This window comes from Squalius cephalus, assembly GCF_949319135.1.
Source record: "Squalius cephalus genome assembly, chromosome: 24".
Classification (NCBI taxonomy): domain Eukaryota; kingdom Metazoa; phylum Chordata; class Actinopteri; order Cypriniformes; family Leuciscidae; genus Squalius; species Squalius cephalus.
The window spans coordinates 15950188-15976074 of NC_137145.1; the positions used below are offsets into that span (position 1 = coordinate 15950188).

At 38.5% G+C, this 25887-nt stretch overlaps 2 protein-coding genes across 4 annotated transcripts in view; one reads left to right on the top strand and one right to left on the bottom strand.

Annotated features, from left to right (window-relative positions):
- Window positions 1-2771: 2771 nt before the first annotated feature.
- On the top strand, window positions 2772-16061 carry inpp5kb (inositol polyphosphate-5-phosphatase Kb). 3 transcript variants are annotated; one of them, XM_079862036.1, is made up of 14 exons: window positions 2928-3013; window positions 4052-4106; window positions 7609-7713; window positions 8139-8247; window positions 8773-8889; window positions 9248-9423; window positions 9512-9623; window positions 10136-10245; window positions 10402-10428; window positions 11554-11761; window positions 11939-12076; window positions 12237-12320; window positions 14469-14570; window positions 14656-15950. In XM_079862036.1, the coding sequence occupies exons 2-14, from the start codon at window positions 4060-4062 to the stop codon at window positions 14713-14715; spliced, it is 1395 nt and encodes a 464-aa protein (XP_079718162.1). In that variant the 5' UTR covers window positions 2928-3013; window positions 4052-4059; the 3' UTR covers window positions 14716-15950. The 3 variants fall into 3 exon arrangements, with proteins under 3 accessions (XP_079718163.1, XP_079718162.1, XP_079718161.1); XM_079862037.1 differs by lacking the exon at window positions 10402-10428 and having other exon boundaries at window positions 2772-3013; window positions 14656-16013; XM_079862035.1 differs by lacking the exons at window positions 2928-3013; window positions 4052-4106; window positions 10402-10428 and adding an exon at window positions 6070-6835 and having other exon boundaries at window positions 14656-16061.
- A 4235-nt stretch (window positions 16062-20296) lies between these two features.
- Window positions 20297-25887, bottom strand: part of gbe1a (glucan (1,4-alpha-), branching enzyme 1a) — a 140865-nt gene continuing 135274 nt past the window's right edge. The window contains exon 16 of the mRNA XM_079861623.1: window positions 20297-20679. Within this exon, the coding sequence (XP_079717749.1) occupies window positions 20617-20679 (63 nt within the window). The 3' untranslated portion in view covers window positions 20297-20616. The remainder of the gene's footprint in view (window positions 20680-25887) is intronic.

A 25887-nucleotide genomic window follows, 5' to 3' on the forward strand; every position in this document is an offset into this window, starting at 1 on the left:
TATTTATTTTAATAAAAGAACAGGTGTACAGTAGGCGTAGCTCGCCCTCTCTCAGCTGTTTTTGATTGGTTTACAACATCAGCTTCCGCCCTCTTTAGTCAGTGTCTCGACCGTATTGAAAAGAACTTGAAGAGGTGACGCTAAACCTTGACATCTTTCATAAAAGGTTTATTTATTGAAACCTTATTAATACTATTAGAGAAAATGTTACTTTTTCTGACTATTCTGTCACTACCAGAAGTGGTGCTCAAGGAGGATATTCATAAATGTATTCTTTTTTTCGTCTCACCTTTATTTTTTATTGAAGGATTGATTTTGTTACTTCCCCTTTTATATCTTATCGTGAGGATAAAGATGCATTTATCCAGATATTAGCAATAATACCTCCTTTCACAAAACCTTCCAATCAACATATAGCCTACATGATGTGAGATAGTGACTTTAGGAGTGTATTATAGTCCACCCCCTCAGAATGTTGCGTCCTAGGACTTTAATACAAATATACTCTCACTTCCATTTGCTCCTAGTTTTATTGATATGGAATCGGCTAAGGAAGTTGAAATGGGTTGCGTATGGGTTTTTAAATCAGTCTTTTCTTAGTAACGTAATGTGTGTATGGATGTATGTGCGTTTGAAGTTCTCAGTGTTTCTTGTTTTCGCGTTAGGGACATCCAACATGTAACTAAAACAAAAGGTTTACACCCTTGTGTTTCTTTCAGCCAATGCTCAGGACCCATGATGTAAGATCGTCACACCTAAATTCACTCTGACAGAATTAAACCCATAGAATTATGTCGAATTCTTAGGAAGTGAATGCAGGTAAACATTTACCGTCATAATACAACCACCGATACACCAGAACTGTGTTGGTCCTGAGTCTAATCAAAGTGATGTATGGATGTATGTATTAAATTGTATATAGTATATAAATAAATGTAGATGAACACATAAAATATATATAACTATAAATATAGTTCAGACTATCCTGCCAGGCTACAGCCTTCCATCAAGCAGAGCTAGCAGTTTAGTAATGGCTGGATGTTATCTGGGTGAAGTTACTGTGTTCTCTTTTTTTAAGATAAATTTGAACAAATTGTTGCATTTTATGCTGGTGTAGGGAATTATAAACTAGATTAAAAGTGATTTGAACAATTTATAACAGAATCTTCAGATAACCCCGCCCATCACTGTCGCTGGCTCCGCCCCTCGCCGCTACTCTTTGGCAGGATGGTGTCTAAATATGTTTTCATTCATTGATTGTTGTTGTATTTTTGCTGTGAGCTGTAGAAATCTCCCACTTTCAAATTGCTTTCAAAGCTTACACTGTGAACGAAGCCACATGTATGACCTTTGTGCTTGAGAAAAGGCCCTTTTTGGGGGGTTTTGGTTGCCATTCTTCTCTCAAGAGACTCGATTGAAACTTGATCAGTCCAAGTTGGTGTTTGAATGACAGGTGGCTTATAAAAGGGAACTATCCACATGAACTGTTCATCAACAGTTGTTACCATTATGTGAGGCAGATTGTGATAAACAGGACTTTCTCATAGATATGTTATTGTTAGATTTCACAATTTGTTGTCGAAATTAAAACCCAATGATTCTAGAAATACAAAAAAAAAAAAAAATTATGAATTTGTTTTCTTTCACCTCACCCTGTCATGTTATTTATTTTTATGTTTTTATTTATTTTACTGTGAATTTGTGCCTTTTGTCATCTTATCTTCCAATAAAACTACATTGGAGATGTGAAAAAATAAATAAACTTTTAAAAAGTAGTGTTTCACTGGTTTACATGTTTTTCAGTTTTAAGAATACTTCACAGAATTATCATTTGTTTTTTCCAGCTGTTACCCTCGTGGTTAGTGCACGTTCTGAGCTGTGGTTGCTCATATAGGTGACATGAGTTTGAGTCTGGCTTGCAACATTTTCCCCCTTCATGTATTGTCCTCATGCAAATAAAACCAATTTCTTCATAATTTCCATAGTAAACATATCTAGTTATGTAACCTATTCAATGACCCCACTCAGGACAAACACATACATAAACAAGGATGGGGGTCACTGAAAACCCTCCCTTCATTCAGTGAAACTTCATTCAGCCTAATCAGGATTTAAACAGATGAAGCCAGATTAAACTAACCCCTGCTTATGAGGCCTTCAGAAATAGGAATGTGTTTGATTCAGACACTTGGATTGCATTTTCACAGTAGTTATATGTGACATGTTTAATTGTTTATACTGATTCATACTCTATATACCGATATTTGGATTGCATTTTCACAGTTACAGTTATATGACATGTGTAATTGTTTATGAACTGATTAATAGTACTCAATACCGGTAAAAAACAATAAGGTAAATCGATTAGTTCAGCTTTGAGATCATCAAAGAAAGCAATTTCTGGTCCCTATAAGTCCTCATTTAGATCAGCTTTGAAAGCTGACTCAACGGCTGTCATGTTTATGACAAAGAAGTCTTTATAGTCAAGATAATTCTTTCTTTACAGATAAAGAGAGTGTATAAAACTCATTTATCCCTTACTTAAATCATTGTGGCTGTATAAACCATCATGGTATAGAGTCTAAAAGGAAGTTCATGAATTATAAATGGTTTATTTTTTATGTTAATATCGCTGTAACTCTTTTAAAGGCCTCTGTGATAACAACAATAACTCATGATATTAGACTAACTGTTCATGCAGATAATAGAAAGGGCAAAGATTTTACATTTATGTTGTAGGCTAGTCAACAGAGAACCCTCTGTTTTCACCTAATCAAAAGGATTGCGATATATAACGCACAGTCGAGTCTTTCATAACTTAGCTAAACCTTTTAGGCTTTTTATATGATGAAACAATAAGTACTGTGGCTTTAAGAGGTTTCTGTGAGTTAGTGAGGAAGGGGTGTAAACACAAACCCCAAACTCTCACACTGAATCCTATAGCACCTGCAGGAAAGCACGGAATAACGTTAGAACATTCAAGACACCCGCAGAATCTGCACAAGACCAAAAGGTATTTTTGTTGTTGTTGTTTTTCTGTGCGCGAGGATGACTGCGATTTTCTTTGGCTTATTCTTTAGAGTTACTCAGTGAGGACTTTGATTAATTTTGATTTCGTGACGGTATACTTTAGTGGAGCTGTTTAGTTGTCGTAATATTTTAATATAACTTAAATATCCCAAATATTTGAAGTTTATTCGAGTGCTGTTTGAATCTAGCCTATCCCACTTTTTCATAGTGACAAGCTGTAGGTTATGACAAACAGCAAAATTCGTTGTTACAAAGAATAGATAAAAGGGGTCAAATAAACAAAAGGGAGAAATTAAATTAGGCTAGTCTGTAAGAATTTGTTACGCTTAACATGTTTTTTTTTGTTGTTGAAAAACGACGTTTATGCCATTACAATAACCATTCAATTATTATTAAGAATGCTAATCATAATAATAATAATAAAATCCTTTTTATTATCATAAAAGTAATATTAGGCCTAGTCTACACCTAACGGTTAGTTAGGTAAGGCTACAGCACAATAAATCGCGAACACAAGTCATTTTAGCTTGAGGTAACCATAGCAACAGTACGTTCGCTACAGCGCTTTCCGTTATGATTTGGATTGAAAACATATAAATGTCATTATTTATCGCTTTATCATTGGTTTTCATATCACACATATGATCAACATATTTTTGTTTCTTTGAAAATCCGTTTTGCTTGGACGCAACAAAAGACAATTATTTTCTCAAGTTCTTCAGCCTTTTTTAAAGGATTTTTTCCTTTAAGAAAGAACCCACACAAATAACAAAATACGTTATTTTTATTTTATTTATAAAAATATAGTCATCATAGAAAATGTGTATTTATGAACTGCATTTGTTTTTTTTAATGGGGAATATGAGCATCACGCTGATCCAATCAGTTAACCTCCAGATTTTTATTTCATCATTTTAAAAAGCTTTTCAGCTTGAATAAGACAGGATTAACTCTTTTAGATTAGATTAATGTTTGAATTATGCATGCGTGTTTATATTTGTGTGTGTGTGTGTGTGCACAGATCTGATTATGAGCGCACAAAATATTGGATCCAGAGGTGGACATCAGGCTTTCAGGTAACACCGTCCTTGATCAATAAAATTAACCCCTCCCCAGCAAACACATTTACATTGTGGCAACGTCTGTGGCACGTTGCATTTCTACTACTATGGCAACGTCGCTGTCTACGTGCTCGCAACATTGTAACAACGTAGGATTGTAAGACTTGACGTGCAAGTAGGCTACGCGTCGCTTACAGGACGCGGTATGCGTGGCGCTTGCCGCTGGGTTCAGCGTTGCCCTTCAGATACAACGCGATTTTATATACTTTAATATCTGAATCAAAACAAGAATCATGAAGTCAGCTCTTTTTTAGAATAAAACATTTATTCAAACATTAAACCTGAAACTAAAAAACAAATTATATATATACACACTACTAACCGTTCATCCATTTTGATTTCCGTGCTTGTTTGGATCCCCCGATTCTATTGGCCGCGCTGGTAATCGTCACAGAGCGCAGCGGCAAAAGTTGAACTATTTTGAACTTTGACCGCGGCGTGCGCGTGAGCACGCCAATGATGCGCACCGCTGCGCTTGCGCTTTGGTCGACGCAGCAACAAATGGGTTTTATAGCGCAGCACCGCGTCCTGTGTGAAAGGCCCATTACTCATCATTAAAGTCATTTTGGCTTCATACTTTTGGCATAAAGTTAAATATTTGTCATACCTGACCAGATGATGTTAAAAAAAAATGTCACATCAGATAAGGAAGTTGTAGGTTGTGTTTGAATAATTACGTATCTTATTTAGCTGAAGTAAATTAAACGCAATTCTCACGTATCCTTGCTCGATGAAGAATGAGACGGCCCAGCGATCAGTTGAAATTCAAAAGGCTGATTTTCGCGCTTCAGGGCAGTGACGAGTACATATGTTGTCCAGTGGTTGTCCAGACACCCTAGGCACAACCTTAAGCAATGGCCCTGAACGGTGGTTTAATGTCAACATTGTGACAACGCTATAACAACCTTCACCACACAACGTAATTATAGCAACCTTTTGGCTATGTTGTTAAAACGTTGTTAGAAGGTTGGGTACGTTGCACCAACGTTCTGTGTTTGCTGGGTCTTCACTTCAGAATAAACAAGAATGAGATGAAAGAAATGAGGCAGAGAGACGGACAAGAAGTGAAAGGAGTTCAAAGAGTAAAGTTTGGTAAATGTAGATTTAATGTCCATCATTACTGACTGTTTCTTGCATGGAACCAAATTATGAATGTTGGTGTTTCGTTCAAATGTTTCACAATTTGTCACAAGACCAGTTGCTTTGTCCTTATGTGCCTGCTCTCTCTCTCTCTCTCTGCTGAATGCTTCCTTGCCCCTAAGAATTTGCATGTGACTGCATGCATTATAGAGCAACAAGGTGGAAAGCTAGTTTGCCTGCATTTGAGAATTTTATTGTTGGTTTGTACTAATTTGGTGCTTAGTAAAAATTCCCTGATTTAAGCAGGGAAAAACATAAGGTGTTCAGATGAGCACAAATGGGAAAAGGTTTATGTTGGCAACTGAATACTGAACAGACTTCAAAATATGTTTTATTAGTACAATATTTATTTGCTATTAATTTATAAATATGTAATTTATAATATATATACTTTTTCAACATGAACACCAATACTATGAGTCAGAAAAAGTAAATAAACTAAAGAGATAACCACATTTTAAAAGCAGTGTGATAACTGCGTTTATCAGATATTATGGAATGCAATCTCTCACATTGTAGGGGAATTTGTTAATAGGCAAGAAGGTTCATTCAACTCCAATAGAGTTCAAATTAAACTCCAAGGAAGTAAAATCTCACTCCTCTAGAATTGACTTAAAACTACTAGTTTGATACCAGAGTTTGTCTTTATGTTCTCACATTTTCAACCCTTGCCCCATATCTTTGGGAAAATTAGTTATCTTAGTTTTTCTCTTGTAGGCTCCAAGAAATATTCACAGCGTTGAGGCCAATACTTAAATAAACCGGATTAGCAGCTGTCGACATTCACTTGCGTCGCTCAAGACTTGCAACAATACACACAGTGATTTGGAGATCGGGCTTGCTAGTGATTTTTGCATTTCGTATTCCTGGCCTCATTCACGTGGCTCTCCGCTGCTCCAGATTACAGTTCCTAATCCCAAACACTCTCCAAAACGCATGCTTTTACTCACACTCGTTCATTCAGGCAACAGGATGCAATGAGAACATTTAGCAAAAAGGGTTTCATTTACTGCATCCGCTAACTACTTGATTTCTGAAGGATTTCTGAGGCTTTCTGGGGAAAAAGGAGAATGATTTGAGAATGAGAACTGTTTCTGAGAAGAAATTAGAAAATTTAAGCCTTGGAACTACAGAATGTGGATTCTGCATCAGCTAAGCCTAAACCAGCTCTTGGATATATGGAGTTTCTTGGACATCTAAAGCTAACAAAAAACAACCAGTAGGATAGAGAATCAAAGAATAAATCAACTCACTTCAGATGAACTCTTGGTTTGCATAAACCAGGCCTCAGACTATCAGTTGTATTGGAAGAATAGCAAAAAGATGTCGGACACATTTGACTTCCCACGTGTGCGCACTGACAGTATGTCCTCCATGGCATCTCAGTCTACTTCAGCACGGCTGATTCTTCGCCAGCGGCTCGCTCAGTTGCTCACTTGCTTGGAGGATCTCAGCTCAGATGATGAGGCAAACGAGGAAGTGTCCCGTACACTGGACGAAGCCTTTCACCTATGTGGACGATACACCAACAGAGAGTCGTTCAGGTGTATTGAGTCACTGACTTTTAGAGTTCATATCTGAAAATGAGTTTTAGATAGACTTCTGTTGGAGGGATAGAAGGTGGATTTTGTCATTTGTAGGTTGTTTGCCAGCAAGTTCTCTGAATGTTTATCTTATATATTTGATCCTTCTCAGATATGCAATTCAGGGTTGATTTCATTCATTAGTTCATTCCTAGGCTATGTTTAATTTCACTTTTAGACATACATTAGCAAACTTACCTAAGCTTCCCTAAGCACCTCGATCCCTTAATTTTGACTGAGGGAGCGAGATACGTACACTTCAGGCAGATCCATAGACCACAATGCGACATGATTGTGACGTCACAGCAGATCGCGCTTAAACTCAGTCTACACAACTCTAGTGTATGATATTGGAGTTATTTTGACATTTAACCGCATAATACTTGTGGCTTCCTTAAGCTGATTGTTATAGTTTATTGTATTGTTATAATTTTCACTTGTACAATTTTTTTTATATTTTCTCTAACAGGCCAAGCATACATACAGGCCTATAGAATGCTGCGTTCAAAAGGGGGAAAAAACCCTGTAAATAATAAATCAGCTCCATTGTGGATTCCAAGTGATCAAGGGTTTAGGGTGTTCCATTTAAAGCCATTGCAAGGGTTCTGCCAGTATTAGGCACTCGTGCAACGTAAGCAATGATGTACATCCAAGTGAACGAGACCGAGGGAAGGACATAAAAAATTGGACTTAAACACAGCCCTTTTCAGTTCCTATCTTCTTCTATTGTTCAGGCTGCACATGGTCACGTGGAATGTTAGCACAGCAGAGCCACCAGCTGATGTGAGGACATTACTGCAGCTTGACTCTCAGCCGGCCACTGACCTCTATGTGATTGGGTGAGTTACTGTCATGTGAATCACATGATCACAATTATACAAAAAAAGGTTGTCTAACTGATATATACACTACCATTCAAAAATATGCGTTGGCAAGTCTCTTATGCTCACCAAGGCTGCATTTATTTGATAAAAAAGATTGTGACATATTTGATGTTTTAATAACTGCTTTCTATTTTAAAATGTAATTTATTCCTGTGATGGCAGAGCTGAATTTTCAGCAGCCACTACTCCAGTCTTTACTTAGTGTCACATGATACATATATCATATTTACATTCCATTCTATTTAATCACTAGGCAGATGCATTTATCCAAAGCGACTTACAATATGTATATATTACAGATTACAGTTTCTATGTAATCTATCACATCATATATACAGTGATGATGTGACATAATATAAGCAGATGTGTTTGTGTTTCAGTCTACAGGAAGTGAAAGCCACTCCAGTGCGGTATGTCTCTGATCTCATTGCTGAGGATTCATGGAGCCTCCTCTTTATGGATACTTTGGCACCAATGGGATATATCAAGGTACAGCATAAATAAATAACTGTGTGTGTGTCTTAGCATTGCAAGCTCAGTTTAGAGAGTGTGGAAGACAGAGAAGTGTTTGAGTGTCCTTGCATATGTTTATATGCAGTTGCAACTGTTACAATATCAGAAATACAGAATCAGGATGAGCCGTCTCCTCATTAAGCTTGTTAAGCTCCATTGTTCTCTGCAGGCCATGAACACACTAGAGGCATTGTTTCACGCTAGCATATTTGTGTAACGTAAGCACAGATTTGATGTGAGCCCGTCCCATTCTGCCTTCAATGACTAATTAGCTCTGATTTTGAAAACTGAATTCCACTTCACCAAAAACATCCCAGGAATTTCCAGTACCAATCTCCTTATTTTCTCTCTGCAATGTATCAAGGACTTCATTCACTCCATTCTAAGCTTAAATACGTTTCCTCGGTTTTGTGGAGGTCGAAGCCGCGTGTGACCTTTGTGTTGAGAAGTGCATTGAAGCTCTGACATATGAAAAGAGCTTTAACTTTTTGCTGTCCTCAGGTGACTTCAGTGAGGATGCAGGGTTTGCTGCTGATATTGTTTGCAAAGCAGGCCCATCTGCCTTTCATCAGAGACATCCAAAGTACATACACCCGCACTGGCCTGTTTGGATACTGGGTACAGTACAGCCTTTACATCCTGACATTTCACAGACACTTTCTGTCATACACTGATTTCCTACTGATTCCTATGATTTTTCTTCAAAACTGATATATCAAAAGTTTGAGGTCGGGAAAAAAATGTTTTGTGTGTTTTTGAAAGAAGCTCTAATGCTCACCATTTATTTGATCTTATTATTAACAATGTTAAAAACTGTTGAAAGGTAGTATGTATATATAATATATATATATTGTGTACAATTTTTTTTTAAATCACCTAAACCTATCCTTTTAAAGGTATGAATATGCAAGTATGAACAGGGAGTCTGTTGTAATAATATATAGCTTGACTAATATAGTATTGTTGATTCTTGCAGGGAAATAAGGGTGGTGTTTCTGTGCGTTTCTCATTTTACGGTCACATGCTGTGTTTTCTGAACTGTCATCTGGCGGCTCATATGAACTACGCCCTGCAACGCATGGATGAGTTTGAATATATACTGGACATGCAAGATTTCGATATGTACAACACACCGAATGTGCTAGACCACAAGTCAGTGCTAATTTGGATTAAAGTTGCTCATGTTCATGCATATGAAAATACAACGTGGTTCTCATATTGCTGTTGTTTCTTCTCCCAGGGTGGTCTTCTGGTTTGGTGATCTGAACTTCCGTATCGCTGATCATGGGATGCACTTTCTCCGTTCCTCGATCAACAATGGCCGTTTTAACCTGCTGTGGGACAAAGATCAGGTCAGGCAAACACACACAATCAAAGATAAATACATGCAAATACACACTTTTCTGAAGTCCACGGCTCTATACCAAAACCCAGTGAGCTGCCTACATAGACAGCATTTTTAGACAGCATAGACTCACTCCAGATGTTAAATGCTGTCCTAAACAGTTTTGAATTTCATTTAATTGTTTTTTATGTTAACATACACTACACAGAAGTGTTTGACTGTTGCATTTACGTAGCATCATGTCGTGCGTTGTTTTTTTCACTGCTCTGCCTCAAGTTTTTGAGACGCGAAAACATATTCTGTGTGAATCACAGCCACAGAAAAGGCAATTACAGAACCCACAGCTTTGAATTTGGCAGACTAAGTCAAGGGAAATGCTGGTTATAAATATATGTGCTTAGTATCACGTCACTAACTTAGCAACTTGCTAATGTCGAATTGTATTGAAAACAAGAGACAAGTGTTAGAAACTGTTATTATTCTTAGAATTATTCTATTCTATTCTATTCTGTCTCTTAGTTGACCATGATGAAGAAGAAAGAACCTATCCTTCAGGAGTTTGAAGAGGGACCATTGCGCTTTAAACCCACATATAAATTTGACCGTTTCTCTGAGACTTACGATACAAGGTATCACTTACACACTACACATCATTAACATAATACAAACACACTATTTCCAATGCATGTAGAAAGTAGAAAGTAGAAACAGTGTCAGATCTCCAATTCCTGAGAGTCTAATATGTTATCTTAGAAGAAAATCATGATCATTCTTTCTCCACACAGAGTACCGAAGACATGGTTTGGCTTTACGTAAGATTTGATAAGCAAAATTTGTGTTTGTTGCATGCCCCCTATGTCTACCTTAACCTATTACCCAGAATTCCTCTCACATCACATCCCCGTAAAACACTGCACTTCTCTTACTTAACATTCATTCCTCACATACTCTCCCCTCATGTTTCAGTAAGCATTTCATGTCCATGCAAATGTAATGTGATTGGTGTTTTATGGTGTTTACTTTTTTTTCATGTGTCTACTTTTTCAGCACAGATATTACCCTCATTTAAGCTCTCATCTGTTGGCTAAATTGTAATATGGATAGTGAAATATGTGTGGGAATTTATGTTTGGCTGTGTCTGTAATGGAAGCAGAGGTAGTTTGTATATCAAACCTTTTAATTTTTTTCAAGATTACTAGTCAAGGTGTGAAAGAAGTGAAATGTAGGAAATCATATATACACCAACGACTCTATCCGTTCAATGTCCACCCAGCCCTTCCTACAGACTCATCTCATTTGATTTAACACATGACCACATATCCATGTCAGTGTGTCATTTGGTCTTCTAAAAGCTGTCTTGGAGAACAGTTTTTTGTACTTGTCATATAGGCTCCTCAATCACTGTGTAGAACGCATGTTTCACTCTGATATGCTGGTGTTTGACGCATTTGCATGTTTCATATTGTAGAATTAGATCACAGCATATCAGTCACATGTCTGCATGTACACAACCGCAGCACACTGCAAAGACACACTATATCCCAGCCGCTTCAACAATGACAATAATAATACATGTTTCTTGAGCACAAAATCAGCATATTAGAATAATTTCTGAAGGATCGTGTGACACTTATGATTGGAGTAATGGCTGCTGAAAATTCAGCTTTGCCATCACAGGAATAAAATAGTGTATATGTGTATAAAATATACATTTTTAAATATAAACAAGTATTTTAATTTCTAATAATATTTCACAATATTACGTTTATACTGGATTTTTGACTATAATAAAGTTAAGTTCTCCAAGACTACAACCTCACTCTGCATTTACATTAATATCATTTTTTTTTTATTTTTTTTTTATAATAGTATTATATTTACATTCCCTCTCTCTCTCTCTCTCTCTCTCTCTCTCTTTTGCATGGGTCAATGATTAGTGGTAAAAAGCGGAAGCCTGCCTGGACGGATCGTATCTTGTGGAGGATAAAACCCAAAGCTGTAGAGACAGAGGATGAGAATAGTTCGACAACATCATCAGTTGACGATGATGAGTATCCTGTTAAGGTGATGCAGGACATGTACACCTCTGATGTCTCATACGGGGTCAGTGACCACAAACCCGTCATTGGGACCTTCAATCTGGAGGTATGAATTATGTATTTCCTGAATATTTTATCAATACGATGACAATGGGCTTCACTATGAATCAAATTGAAGTAAACAATCTTATAGTAATCATAAATAATAATAATATCTTCTTTTCAGTGCACATGACATTTAGTCCAAAAATATAATGTATCTCTCTTTGATCTCATCATGCAGATGAGGAAAAAGGTGGAGACGCCTCTAGTCACACTGACAGTGGACGGACACTGGAGTGCAGATGAAGATGCCATATTCACCTACACTATCCTGGAAAACTTTGAATCATCAACCTGGGACTGGATCGGACTGTACAAGGTGAGAGGGAGAGAAAGAGAGAGAGAGAGAGAGAGAGAGAGAGAGAGAGAGAGAGAAAAAATAGGTTGATGGATGAACAAAAACACAGAAAGAGACAAAAAGGAGATCTTTATCACAAAGCGGGTCACTAACTAGAGGTGATTTATATCTTTGCATGCAGATTGGCTTCAAAAGTGCCTCTGATTACTCCACCTTCGCCTGGGTCAAAGATGATGAAGTGGCTGCCAATGGTGAAGTTGTGACGGTATGGCAGACAAAGTTCTGGTAACACTTTGGAATACTGTTCCGTCATTAATGAATAACTACAGAAACAAGTGAGCAACACGCTATTAACATTCTAGTAACTACTATTAACTAACAAGAAACTCTGATTAATGAATTAGTAAGTAATATCGCTCAGTTGAATGTTGTATGTTTCATACCTCCCAGAGAACTACAATATACAGGTTCATAATTAAAATAAATAATGCATAATGTATCATTCATTTTAAAGTGAAGTTCATGATAACCCACTAGTAATGACTCAAGTATTACCAAATTACTAGTTATTTGGATCAGTATTTTTAAGTGAAAAGCATAACTCCTTAATATTGACTGAAGACATTGTAAGCTTTAGAGGTTTTTTGTAAGGTTTTAGATAGTAATGACTCAAGTGTTACCAAACCCATCAGAAGGAATTACCATCCAAAACCTTACATTGACTTCAGTAATTACAAGGGAGTTATCATGCTTTTCACTTTAGAATACTGATCCAAATAATTAGTAATTCCTTTAGAAGGATGTAGTTACCCTTGACTCATTACTATCCAAAACCTTACAAAAAACTCAAAAGCTTACAATGACTTCAGTCATTACTAGAGAGTTAACATGTTTTTCACTTTAGAATACTGATCCAAATAATTAATGATTCCTTCTGAAGGAAACATGAGTCATGACCTTCACTTTAGAATGAATTATACATAGTGCATTATTCACATTAATTATTAACCTGTATATAGTAGTTCTTAGTAGTTCTCTGGGAGGTATGAAAAACATAGTAGTTACTTATTAGCTAATAGTGAACTACCACATTCAACTAACTGAGCGCTATTACTTACTAATTGGTTAATCAAAGTTTCTTGTTAGTTAATAGTAGTTACTAGAATGCTAATAGCGCGTTACTCATTTGTTCATGTGTAGTTATTCATTAATGATGGAACAGTATTCCTGAAAAGTGTAGCTGATGACTGTTTGTAAGTTATAAAATAATGACAAATAATGCATTTTTATTACTTTTACAGTCACACTTAAAATACAAATTTTGAAACCGTTGTTTAAAGGCAGGGTAGGCAGGATTTTTCTAAAAAACGTTTTCCCAAATTTGTTTAAACTGTCTTTATATACCAATACATAATTAAAATGTAAGTACTCTGAAAAAGAGAGTATAAAAATCAAGTGTCTCTAGTCCTCTCAGGACTGCAATAAACACAGCTACTTATTCCATTCACTCCCACCCCCTCCCTTCTGGGCTCCTTCCAAAGCCACGCCCCCAAAACACACGAACGCGCGATGCCGACCGGCCGCTCAGCTGGAGGACCGCAGTACATGTAGTGACATCATGTCAGAATCACATGTAATAAAATACCTAACTCATCATTATGAATATAAACAACTAACATGGCTGTTAGTACTCACTATCAAGCTAGCATATCGATACTGGTAAAGTATAAAATAGATTGAGTTTGATTCGGTAACGAGCTAGTAACATAAGGCAAAGCTAAAAACAGGTTGCATTGATACACGTTTTCCCATTACCATCAGTTACACTGTGATGAAGGTGAATTTCGTGTAAGATTCATAACATATACGGTGTTTTGCATGTAAGAGCTTCCACGATGAAAGCACTGTTGGCTCTGATGAGGACTAACGTTACACTCCGGAGACAATTAGCCTACCTTTCTACCTTACTAGTTCCTTTTTTTGCCTTGTTTGCCTTCGCTGACTGTATATGCAGGTACTGGGAATTTTGACTGCTCTTTCTCTGCCATAATTGTGATTCTTCTTAGCTTCCGTGCCTCTTCCCCTCCTCGAGTCAAACGGGTGCGCGCATGTGGGCAGCTCCTGTAGCAGCAGGGGTGGTAGCCATTGTAGCGAGGGAGAGTGACAGTCCCCCAGCCAATCATTTCATTTGTTCCGTATGGAAATAAGTAGCTGTGTTTATTGCAGCCCTGAGAGGACTAGAGACACTCGATTTTTATACTCTCTTTTTCAAAGTACTTACATTTTAATTATGTATTGGTATATAAAGACAGTTGAAACAAATTTGGGAAAAAGTTTTTTAGAAAAATCCTGCCTACCCTGCCTTTAAAACTGCATGATCGGTCTAACATGAGTGTTGCACTTCCTGTTTAAGGTCCATATTAAAAATGAGCTCCCCCTGCTGGCAGGGGATTATGTTTTGGGCTATTACAGCACCAACATGCAAACTCTCATTGCCTTTAGTCCAACTTTCCAGGTGAGTGTCCGCAAACGCAAACACATACCTCTGTGTTAACGTTATGCTATACCTCTTTACTCACCTGCTTTGTGTCTGGGTTCAGATTCTAGAGTCCAAACGAGCTGTAAAGGTTCCTGAGAACATCAATGGACATGAGAAATAACTGTAATATCTTCTAACCTTTGCGGCATATGTAAAAATTACAGCAGGAGATCTGATTTTGGATGATATGATTTCTCCCTGTGTGAACAGACTTTGTTCAGTTTGGTTTTAAAAGGTAGAGCTGATTCTGAAACAGTCTGATATGAGTGTGGTTTAAAACTGAAGTCTTTAAAATTTCCTAAAACAAACTGAACACACTGCTCTTTTCTTGTCTGTGTTTACCCATTGCTCTCCTCAAATTGCTGAATCTGTTATATAAGCTCTAGTAAACACGCACACATATTGTACTCTTATAGTAATGAGAGTTCTTTATAGTACCTGTACCTGCCACTAGAGCTCAATAAAGTCAATTACAGAGGCGGACATGGAATCCGTGCCTGCAAACTCATTAGAAAGGTCTTGATTTCAACAGAATTGGACCACGGATGGACACATTTGACATTTCCCAAACCTTGCATGATTTATTATAAATTTTTTCTTTCTTTCTTTTTGCAAATTTGAAACTAACAGGATTGTAGAACTAGTAAGAGTGTAACTCTCATAATTTCATATATTTCATGCCAAAATCAGCAGATAAATTGTGAAAAAGTCCTTAGTATTATTTTACAGTAAATGAAGTTCTACAAAATACAATTATTAATTTTGTATCATTTTATCATACATTAAATGCATGATGTTGCATTCATTTTGCCCATAATATCTGAAAGTGATTTCAGTACCTTAAATTAGTTTTATTGTACATTGGTGAAGTGTGCTGCTCTTTATACAGTGTTTCATTGTATGTCTTACAGTGTGTGCCTTAATGACAGTGCCTGTATGTTAGTGTGTGGATTTTCAGTACCTACAGTATATAACAAAAAAGTCATTCACCATCTGACTAATGGCTAAAATGCCATTATGTTTAAGCTCTGTCCCTCATGACTCGTATTAGTTCTAAATTTGACTGTACGTGTCGTGAGCAAGAGACCTTCTTATTGTCTACATTTTTCCATTTGTGATGTGCCTGACCTATCTTTTACTTTAAATAGGCTATTATAATCTGTCCTCTTAGTTCAGTTAGTGTAACTTGACTATATTTATGGAAATGGAATAAGTTGATTTGACCCTTTATGATTTGTTAAAAATATTATGTTTTTGTAATCAAGCAGTTGAACACAACAATGTTATTGGGATTGCAAGCAATTTCATTAAAATATGAAGGTCTGATTATCTGTCTGCCTCATAGACTAACACTGTAAATGCATATCTGTCTTAATATTTTGAAGTAACTTGTTAACCTGGAATATTCCTTTAAGGTCTACCACACTCTTTTGAGTCTTAATTACATAGCTCACATTAATCAATGCGACATGAAGCGTTATTTTGTGTCAGCCAACAAAATTGAATCTCTAGAGTGACAACCGAACAAACAATCTTTTCAATCTACACTGCCCATTCAAAAATATGTTTGGCAACAATTATTTTAATTGATGGAGTGTGTAGCTTTTCATTTCTTAAACAACCGTGTAGGAAGACACATCATGGCCATATTCCAAGATGACGAAGCCAAGATTCATCAAGCTCAAATTGTGAAAGAATGTTTGGGAGGGCGCATGAAGAATCATTTCTAGACCTTGATACACCTCTTAATGGAAATGCCATCACAACATCTATTTCCATCAAGAGGTGCATCATTTTCTGGTCAAGATCTTGTATCACGGCAATAATGATCCAATCATAGACTCCTAAGAATTTGCCTATTAAATCCATTTCATAAGAAATTTTTTTTTTCTGGGCAGTCAGACCTCACCATCAGTGTTATTTCCCCTATTGTGATGTATTTTTTGTAGTTCACTCTAGGGGGTGCTGTTTACTTATTGTCTTTTTCATAATGCACTGTTTTTGTGAAATTCACGCTCGAATGATATGCCATTCAGACAGTATACACTAATACTCACAAAATATTACATCAACCAGTTAGGCACAGTACTCAGAACTGGAAATATTGTGTGGTTTTACCTCCAGGAGCATTTTCGTGGATAATTGCAACAATAAATCTGTCTGAGGCACCTGCACAGCTCTTTGAGGAGGGGGTCTTCAGCACGTCAGCGAGAGAACAAAGAATCCACTAAAACACGCTGTGAGTCAGCCGGTGATCATGAGCTAAGAGACAATGGCACTGGAACAATTATTTTTTGTGCCGACAGTAAATCTATATTTGGGATAGTAAACTCAAAAAACATCCGTAGAGGCTTTTTAAAGGCACAACTAAGGTGACCAGATTTCTGAAATATAATCTGGGGATTTTTTTCTAGTCCATTGTTCAAAATAACACTGAAATCTCACTTGTACTGATAGCACACATATGTCGGCAAGATGTCTGTTAAAGAGCGCTTCATCTGGAAAGCATCTGGAAAGCTGATAACTTGAAACAGATAACCCAGGTTAACCAGAAGCTATGTTGATCGTATTCCAGAAAGCAGGTTTTGCGACTTACCGAACTTAGAACCACAGGGTTGGAACCCCTCCTTCTTTTTTGTAGGAGGAGAGAGAAGTGCAGGGGAACATTTGTGCAAGTGCAGCAGCGAACACACTGACTGCGACACATATTTATACATCTTCTGATAGACGGAGACAGTCAGACGTTCCATCTTGCTCGGCAGCAAAATCTAGGAGGAGGCAGAAATAGAGCGCTCACTTGTATGGAGATAGGCCACTGAAGACTCTACCACTGGTGATCCGGCCAACTCCAGCTCTCCCATCCCTTAAATCTCCAGCTTAGAATATCCCTTGACCGGGAGATTGCTCTCAAAGGGGCTACACCAATGGCGAGACATCTCTTTCATGCAAGCAGGCATGGCGGGCAGGAGTTGTCTCTCTATGGGTTAAGCAGGCGGCAGTCTTTTTCCATCGTAAAGGTCCCTTTCTGCTCCTTCTGCATCTTGTGCCATGGGCCAAGCTAGGCCCAGTTTCTGCCTGACAGGCTGAGTCAGTCCTGCTAGGGGGTCTAGACTGTTGGACAGACCAGGGAGAGTTGTCTTCCTCTTCATCCATGTCTTAGTTGAGAAGGTCAGAGTTGGCATCGCCCTCTGTGTCCTCGTCACCCGGTCCTTCTTCCTTTGCAAGAAGGCCTTTAAACAGAGGAGGCATATCCGGGGATTCGGCTTCCATCACATCCGCCCATCTCGTAGTAACTTGCGTATGATGGTCAGTATAGATTTCGTGGCAGCTCTGGACAGACATGGGTCTTGTTGGTTAGCCACAGCCACTCTCAGACCTCTCTCCAAAATTTTCACCAGCATTGACACACAGTGGACACATGTTCGTGAGTCTGAAAGCGACGTTTGAGTGTGTTTTGTGCCCTTACACACAATGCACGAGATGGTTAATTGCTCCACATGACGATGGACATGGTCGGGATGCAATCATATAAAGCAATCGTGTCTCTTCAGAAAATTTGGACTTAACCGCTCAATTCATATGGATTAGGTTTACGATCTCTTTATGAACTTTGCATAGTTGTCTATGAATGGACAGAATGCTCTCAGATTTCATTAAAAAGAGCTTAATTTGTGTTTCGAAGATGAACGAAAGTCTTACAGGTTTGGAACAACATGAGTAACATTTCATTTTTGAAATAGCAACAACATTTTATTTTTGGGTGATCACTTTAAAATTGCTTGCTTCATTTAGTATACATGAATATGCATATTCGTCCCCGCCTCCACTCAATCACACCAGCTCGGACTCCCTGATCCACTGCGGTCAACTTTAGTGTAGTAAACGCTACACGATGGCAAGTAGAAATAATGGATTAATTCAGTCATATCTGTTAGAACCAGAAACGGATTCAGAAGTGAACGAGCGAATTATACATGCTCGTCTACAAGTCGATGCATCAGAATGGGAACATGCTTTATAAAATGCTCTCTACGTCGGACACATAACGGTAATTGATATGATTAGCCTTTGGCGGTATTGAAAGTGCTTTAGAAATAAAGTTTGAGTTGAGTTGAGTTAGGGCGTTCAATTTATAGGAATTGCGAGGGACTAAATGTCGTAATGTTAGGCCTATAACTGAGTGATCAAGATGGAGAGAAGGACTTCAGAGTCACTTTAACTCCTAAATTAATTAATGTTTGAATCGGTTCAGTGAATGATTCGGTGTCATTCCACACTGTTTTTGCAAGGGTTTTTAGCGTTACAATGAAAAATGCCTGATGCACATAAAAAATTACTTTATTTTTTAAGGAAAAGCTGAACATATATTATAACAGAAAATGAAACCTAATAAACATTACAAAGCATACAACATGACCCCCACAAAACTTAAGGCCCATTCACACCAAGAACGATAACTAAAAAGATAACTATATTTGTGTCCACATCAGCGCACAATATCATTCTGTTTAGTGCGTGCTTGTCTGCCGCTTTAAATGCTCGAGCTCGTTACAGCAGGGTGGATTTTGATTGGCTGTCAATGTTTTTATCGTTCATCAGCTGGATAAAATCGTTCTGAAAGTGATTCCAATGGTTATGTTTCTATGTGCCGTTAAAGTCATATAGCTGTGGTGTGAACTCTGCTATTCTTTAATATTGAGAAATATTTTTAGAACTAAATCTATATCGTTATCTTTATAGTTATTTTCCTTGGTGTGAACAGGCCTTTAGTGCACTCACACAGTTGTTTTTTAATGTTTATTTGACCACCCTGCCTGTTTGTGGAAGCAATAAACTCCACTATAAGGACAAGAATGTCTTAAATATTGATATAATGTCTTATTAGTGTTTAAACGCTTGGGCTGAGAGCTCTGGCAAAATTAAAGTGCTGCAACAGATTAAACTGAAGCAATTTAATTAAATGCATTAAGGGAAAAAATGTTAATTAGAGTAATTAGGTGGGAATTTTGTCTCCTGTTGTGTCAGAACAGCTGCTGAGACCTCACACTTAAGGGATTGGTTACAAGGGAATTCTTCCCTGGAGAGGACACGAGATTTCTGTGAGGCCCAGGAGATTCATATTCGCTACCACATCTGACTGGCCCATGATGTCACCTGGTGCTGTAAAACTTTTTAATGGCCCACTAAATCAGAATCGTGGATTGGAGGCATTTAAGGCTAAGTGAAGACAGGATAAGGTTATGGGGAGAAAGAGGAAAAGCAGGATGAATAGAGACATGGAGAGAGAGAGCGAGCAAAATGACCTTGCTGATGTCATAACACAAGCAATATCCAATCAGAATGCCTCTAGAATGAATGTTCACAACAGCACATTAAAATCTCTTTGTGCTTTTGTAATGCATAAACCTCTAAAACATGGGTGTCCAATCCTGCTCCTGAAGGGCCACATGTCCTGCAGAGTTCAGCTCCAACCCTAAATAAACACATCAAGGTCAAGGTCTTACAAGGCATACTAGAAACTCACAAGCATGGTGTCTTGAGGAAAGTTGGAGCTCAACTCTCCAGGACAGTGAAACTCTAGAACCTCTTAGACACCCCTACTCTAAAATTACAATAACCTTCAGATCATTTTAAATATCATCAGAAATATGTAGTCTAGATTATGAAAACAGAATTATGAAATTCTGTCACCATTTGGTCACCCTTATATTGTTCCAAATCCGACTAATTATTATTCTGTGGAACAAAAATGACACTGCAAAATGTCCATGAAATGTAATTAAAGTGGATGGGGATCAGAGAACAACCAACTTTCATTGCATGGAGAAGAGCAGCTTGGGCATTTTGTTTCATAACTGCTTTTGTACTCCACGGAACAAAAGAAAGACATACCGGAACTATATCTTTAAATGAGGGGTAAAACCATGGGACAATAACAGTGTTTGCAAGTGAATATATGCAGATGGTTGCACAGGATTCTGGGATATGATGCAAGATCCAGCTCCATTCACTTGCACACTCCTCAATGTCTGAAATCAATGTCCTCATTTGCCAGAATCAAAGCAGTTCTGCAAGGAATGTAGATCTAGAAAGAAAAAGAAAAAATATTTATATACACAAACAAACATCAGCACACATCAACTACCTTCCAATGTGGTTGATTGTGACAAGATGTTTTCAGTTTATTTAGTGCTGCCTGACTGTGATCAGATCATCTGAGATGTTACAACCAGGTGGAAATGGGTTCTTAAGGTTTCAGGTTTCTGGCCGTATATGAAACAGTCTAGATTAAGTCCAAGAATAAACAAATCCATGTCTTAAAAAGTTGAGGATACTGGCTGCTCTGATAAACAATTCACATGGCTATATACCTGCCGAACTGAAAAAAAAAGGCAAAACATATTTCTCCAGGGAGAAAAGCTTGAAAGCAAGTTAAAAGGAGCTCTAATCTGCTGTGTAAAAACAATTCTTTATGTAACCTGGGAGCACCTTGCAATACAGTTTTTATTAGTGAAATCACTGTTCTTTGACCTCACTTCATACAGCAGGACATGAAACTACAGTTCTGGGATCAGTCCAGCGGGATATGAGAAGTGATTGGGTCCGGGCGTCGACATACCGACAAGAACGACTTGTTTCTCTCAGAGGAAAAAAGGAATATATAAAGCAGAGAATATATCTAGCGAAGGTTCTCATGAATAAAACATTGTGTGTAGGGAGAGGAAACAGAGTCATTGATGTAGGTCAGGTTCTGGTTGATTTCCACAGGGAGCAGACATGAGGTTTATTAACTGGGCCTGCACTCACCAACTGGAATTGGACCTGAGCTCCCAGCGTGAGCGCCAAGCAGACGCCAAACAGAAAATCACTGTTTTAACACCAGAAGCTTCACTATGTTCTTATTGAAGTCTTCGGAAATGAGATCCTGTGTGTGGTCTCGCAAGAGTGGTTTGGGTTTTATCGTTTAAGGAATAATAAGATTGAGCTTGTTGAGCATCAATGACAAGTTTTTAACCATTACAGGCCACGAGACCTCAGCCCAGTACCTTTCTCTATGTAATAATAGTTTTTTTTTTTTAAATACAATATTTCATAAAACCTGTGACTATAAAAAAGTATAAAAATAAATAAAGAATTAATAATCCAATAATAAAAGTTCACTTCAACAAAATGCATGTTATCATAGGTCAAGTTTAACTTCAGTGACTCATGAATCAATAGCTACTGCTGTGTCTTTTTCATAATGAAATCTGAAGTAAATCTCTTAAGACAGAGAGGGACAATTTTAGATGCCTCTTAATATAATCCATAGCAGCAGGCTTGTACAGTAATATAGATCTAGGGTTTTCAACCCCTGGAAGTCCATTATGGCGCTGCAGGGGGTCTGTGAAGAATTTTTCATGAAATTTTGAACTATCTGAATGAGCACAGTAATTAATAATGTAGTAATGTTAGAGATTGATCTAAATGAATGTTTTACTAAAGCAGAGGTCTTCAACCTTGATGGATAGAGATGGAGTGGAGCCAGGGACCCCCTATTGATGAGTGTTGAGTTTTAATCTCAGAACGCAGCCCTGCACATGTGAGGTTCTCCACTTGACCACTAGATGTCACTGCTGCAGTTTGGAAACAGGAAACAATTTCTCAAAGGAATGGAAGCTTCAGGTAGCCTGAGCTGTCCTTCTGACAAACACCAAAATCTTACATACAGAATTTTGAATAAGGTATACTATAATGTGATGGGGAAAAACAATCACTATCTAATGTAATAAGCAAGATAATCTGACTAAGAAGTCTCTGTGTGATTGTGGGAAGGAGAATGAGTAAAAAACCAAAACAATATAATTTTGTTTATATTAGGAGTTGATGTTAGAAGAACGCCTACCTCTATACAGACACTGCATCCAGATCTAGTCAAGTCAAGGTCACCTTTATTTATATAGTGTTTTTTTACAATACAGATTGTATCAAAGCAGCTTCACAGTGATAACATGAAAATAATACAACAAAGTTTGTTTCTAGAAGGATATTGCGTCATCGTCCACCTTAAGTAAGGCAGATCAGTAATATTGTTGAATATTAAATGTCCCCAACTAAGCAAGCCAAAAGCCAAGGAAACAGTGGCAAGGAAACAAAACTCCATTAGGTGACAGAATGGAGAAAAAACCTTGGGAGAAACCAGGCTCAGTCGGGGGCCAGTTCTCCTCTGGCCAACGAACGAACAGTGTATGATTATGATTCAGGTAGCATTACAGGTCAGAAGTCAGATTGGATCAGAACATTCAGATTATTTATCCAGTTCCATCTGGCTGGAAGTCGGAGTCTTCACACCGGTATGGGTGTATCTACTCCAAGTGGAGAACTGAACTAAGACTAACCCTTTAGAAAACTTCAGGCATAAGATAAATCTCACTTTCTGGCCAGAGTCACGGACAGACCAGCAGGGTTTCCTGCCTTTGAATGAATATTTTTGTCAGAGCACCGTCTGAGTTACACCGGCGTTAATATCTTGCTCAATTAAAATGCCTGCTGCGATTAGCCGGATCTCTTAAAAGGCACTTTGAGCCAAAACAGTATTAACAGGCTCATTGATTCCTGGCATAACCATCTTTCAGTCGGCTCATCAGCACCGGTAATCACGCAACTCAAGCTATTACAAACTACATGGCCACCAGTGACCCCTGACCAGCCAGCTAATCCATCACTGACATTTAAAACAAAAATGCTATCTTCAGGTACAGCAGTCCAAGCAGAAGCAGGGCAAGAAAGGGAACCTCATGTGTCTCCAGCAACATGAAGACGAAGAGAAATCTAAGCTGCAGGCACCATGAATGCTCATTCTGGTGTGTTCTGTTGTCCTTAAAAGCTCACCCAAAAATTACAATTCTGTCATTACTACTCACCCTCATGTCATTCCAAACCTGCAGGACTAAAAGGAAACTTTTAGAATTGCTACAAGAAGGACACAAAAGCATCATAGAAGTATCATAAAAGTGGCCCATACCTACTGTGAACCATATTCCAAGTCATTTTGAAACATTTCCTTGGCATTCATAAGAGATGTAATATCACTCCTAGAGGGCCCTTCATAGGATATCTCCATCAGGAGGGGCCTGCTATTGCAGGCAGAGGGTTCAATATTTCACCCTCGGCCAGAGTTATGGAAACTGTGGGTCTGGCCCCTGAGGGGGCAGTACCGAGACGCTGGCCTGTCAGTAGGAGTAATTGAGACCATACTCAGCTCTAGAGCTCCCTCCACGAGGAAATTGTACGACCTAAAATGGAATGCTTCACCATTTGGTGTAGAGAGCGTGAGGTGGACCCAACTGCTCGGTGGCTTCAGTGCTGGAGTTCCTCCAGGATCACTTCTCTGCTGGTCTTACCCCATCCACACTCAAGGTATAAGTGGCTGCCATTACGGCTTTCCACACTCTTCTGGGTGATGACCCTTTGGGAAGACATCAGCTGGTCATACGTTTCCTCCGTGGGGCTTGGAGGATGAGACCTGCGACTCAAACCAGAGTTCCCACATTGGACTTGGCAGTGATTCTCGAAGGGCTGGTTGAGGCCCCCTTCGAACCTCCGGAGTCGGATGAGGCCAAGAACCTTTCCCTCAAGGTAGCTTTTTTATTAGCCATTACTTCTCTCAGGAGAGTAGGAGATCTTCAGACCCTTTCTAAATGTTTCGGGTGCCAGGAGTTTGCTCCAGGCGATATTAAGGCTATCTTGCATCCCAGACCAGGCTGTGTGCCTAAAGTGCCATCTAATGTGGCACGGCCTACGGTTCTGCAGGCTTTTCATCCCTCACCTCACGTGACGGCGGCTGAAGAAAGATTTCATTTGCTCTGCCTTGTCAGAGCTCTCAAGAATTATGTCTTATTCATGGCGGAAGTCAGACCAGTTGCTGGTGTGCTTCGGGTTGCCCAAGAAGGGGCTTCCCGCATCCAAACAGACCATCAGTAACTGGATCGTTCAGGCTATCTCTATGGCCTATCAGGTGCGCAGCTTGCTAGGGCTGCAACTAACGATTATTTTAATAATCGTTTAATCTGTCGATTATTTTTTCAATTAATCGATAAATTGGACAAAAAAAACAACAACAACAACAAAAAAAGCATTAATTTCCAACCCTTTTATTCAAAAACAGAACTGACAGTGCAAATTCACAGTGCAAAACATCTTCAGAAAGTGCACAAACAGGTTGCTCCTTGAACATCCCTGAGCTGTTAAAAGTAATAATAATAATAAAAAAATGGACTAACACAAAAAACATACACATGTATGCTTTACATCTGCCAAATATATAGGCTTTTTTTTAAATAAAGTGCACAAAAAGATGTATATTTTTGTTTAAAGGGACCTGAGCAGTCAGAACAATAAATAATTTATAAAAAATAAAGAAAAATACAAATCAGAAAACTTAACAGGATTTGTTTGTCACACACTCACAAACTCTCACACTCACAGACACACACACTCACAAACTCTCACACTCACAAACGCACACACTCACAAACTCTCACACTCAGACACACACACACACACACGTACTCACCCTCTCTCACTCGCTTTGTTCAGACACTTTGCATTGCAATGTAAAAATTTGAGCATGACCACATGCTCCTGGCTCAGGCTCGCTCTTTTCTTGGAGGCTATGTTTCCTGCTGCAGAAAACAGCCACTCAGATGGTGTTGAGGTGGCAGGGATGCATAGGTAAGACTTGGCTAGCCTGGCCAACATGGGATATCTGTCATTGTTAGCCTTCCACCACAGTAATGGGTTTTCTTCCTTGGCAAGGCTATTTTCTCCAAAGTATGTGAGGACTTCGTTCCTCACTTGGGTGTGGACATCCTCAGCTTCGCCTGCTCTATTCTCTTCTTCACCATCAGAACCAAGGAGTGAGTCAAGTAGAGTGGCTAGAGGTGTTGATTCAGTAGTTGTAGTATCGGTTGAGGTAACACTGCAACTGCCATGCTGCCGCACATCCATCTTCCTTCTCTCTTCAAGTGCCATTGTTTGCACTTTAGTTTGAACATGTATGACTTCATCAGGTGAAAAAGCCCCAGTTTCCTAAACCTTGGATCAAGGACCATTGCAAGAGTCACTGGGCCCTATTTTAACGATCTGAAACGCAAGTATCAAGCGCAAAACGCAAGTAACTTTGTGGGCGGGTCTTGGGCGCTGTTGCTATTATACCGGCGGGATAAATGACTCTTGCGCCCGACGCAAATCTAAAATGGGTTAGTCTGAAGTAGCTTCATTATTCATAGGTGTGGTTTGGGCGTAACGTGAA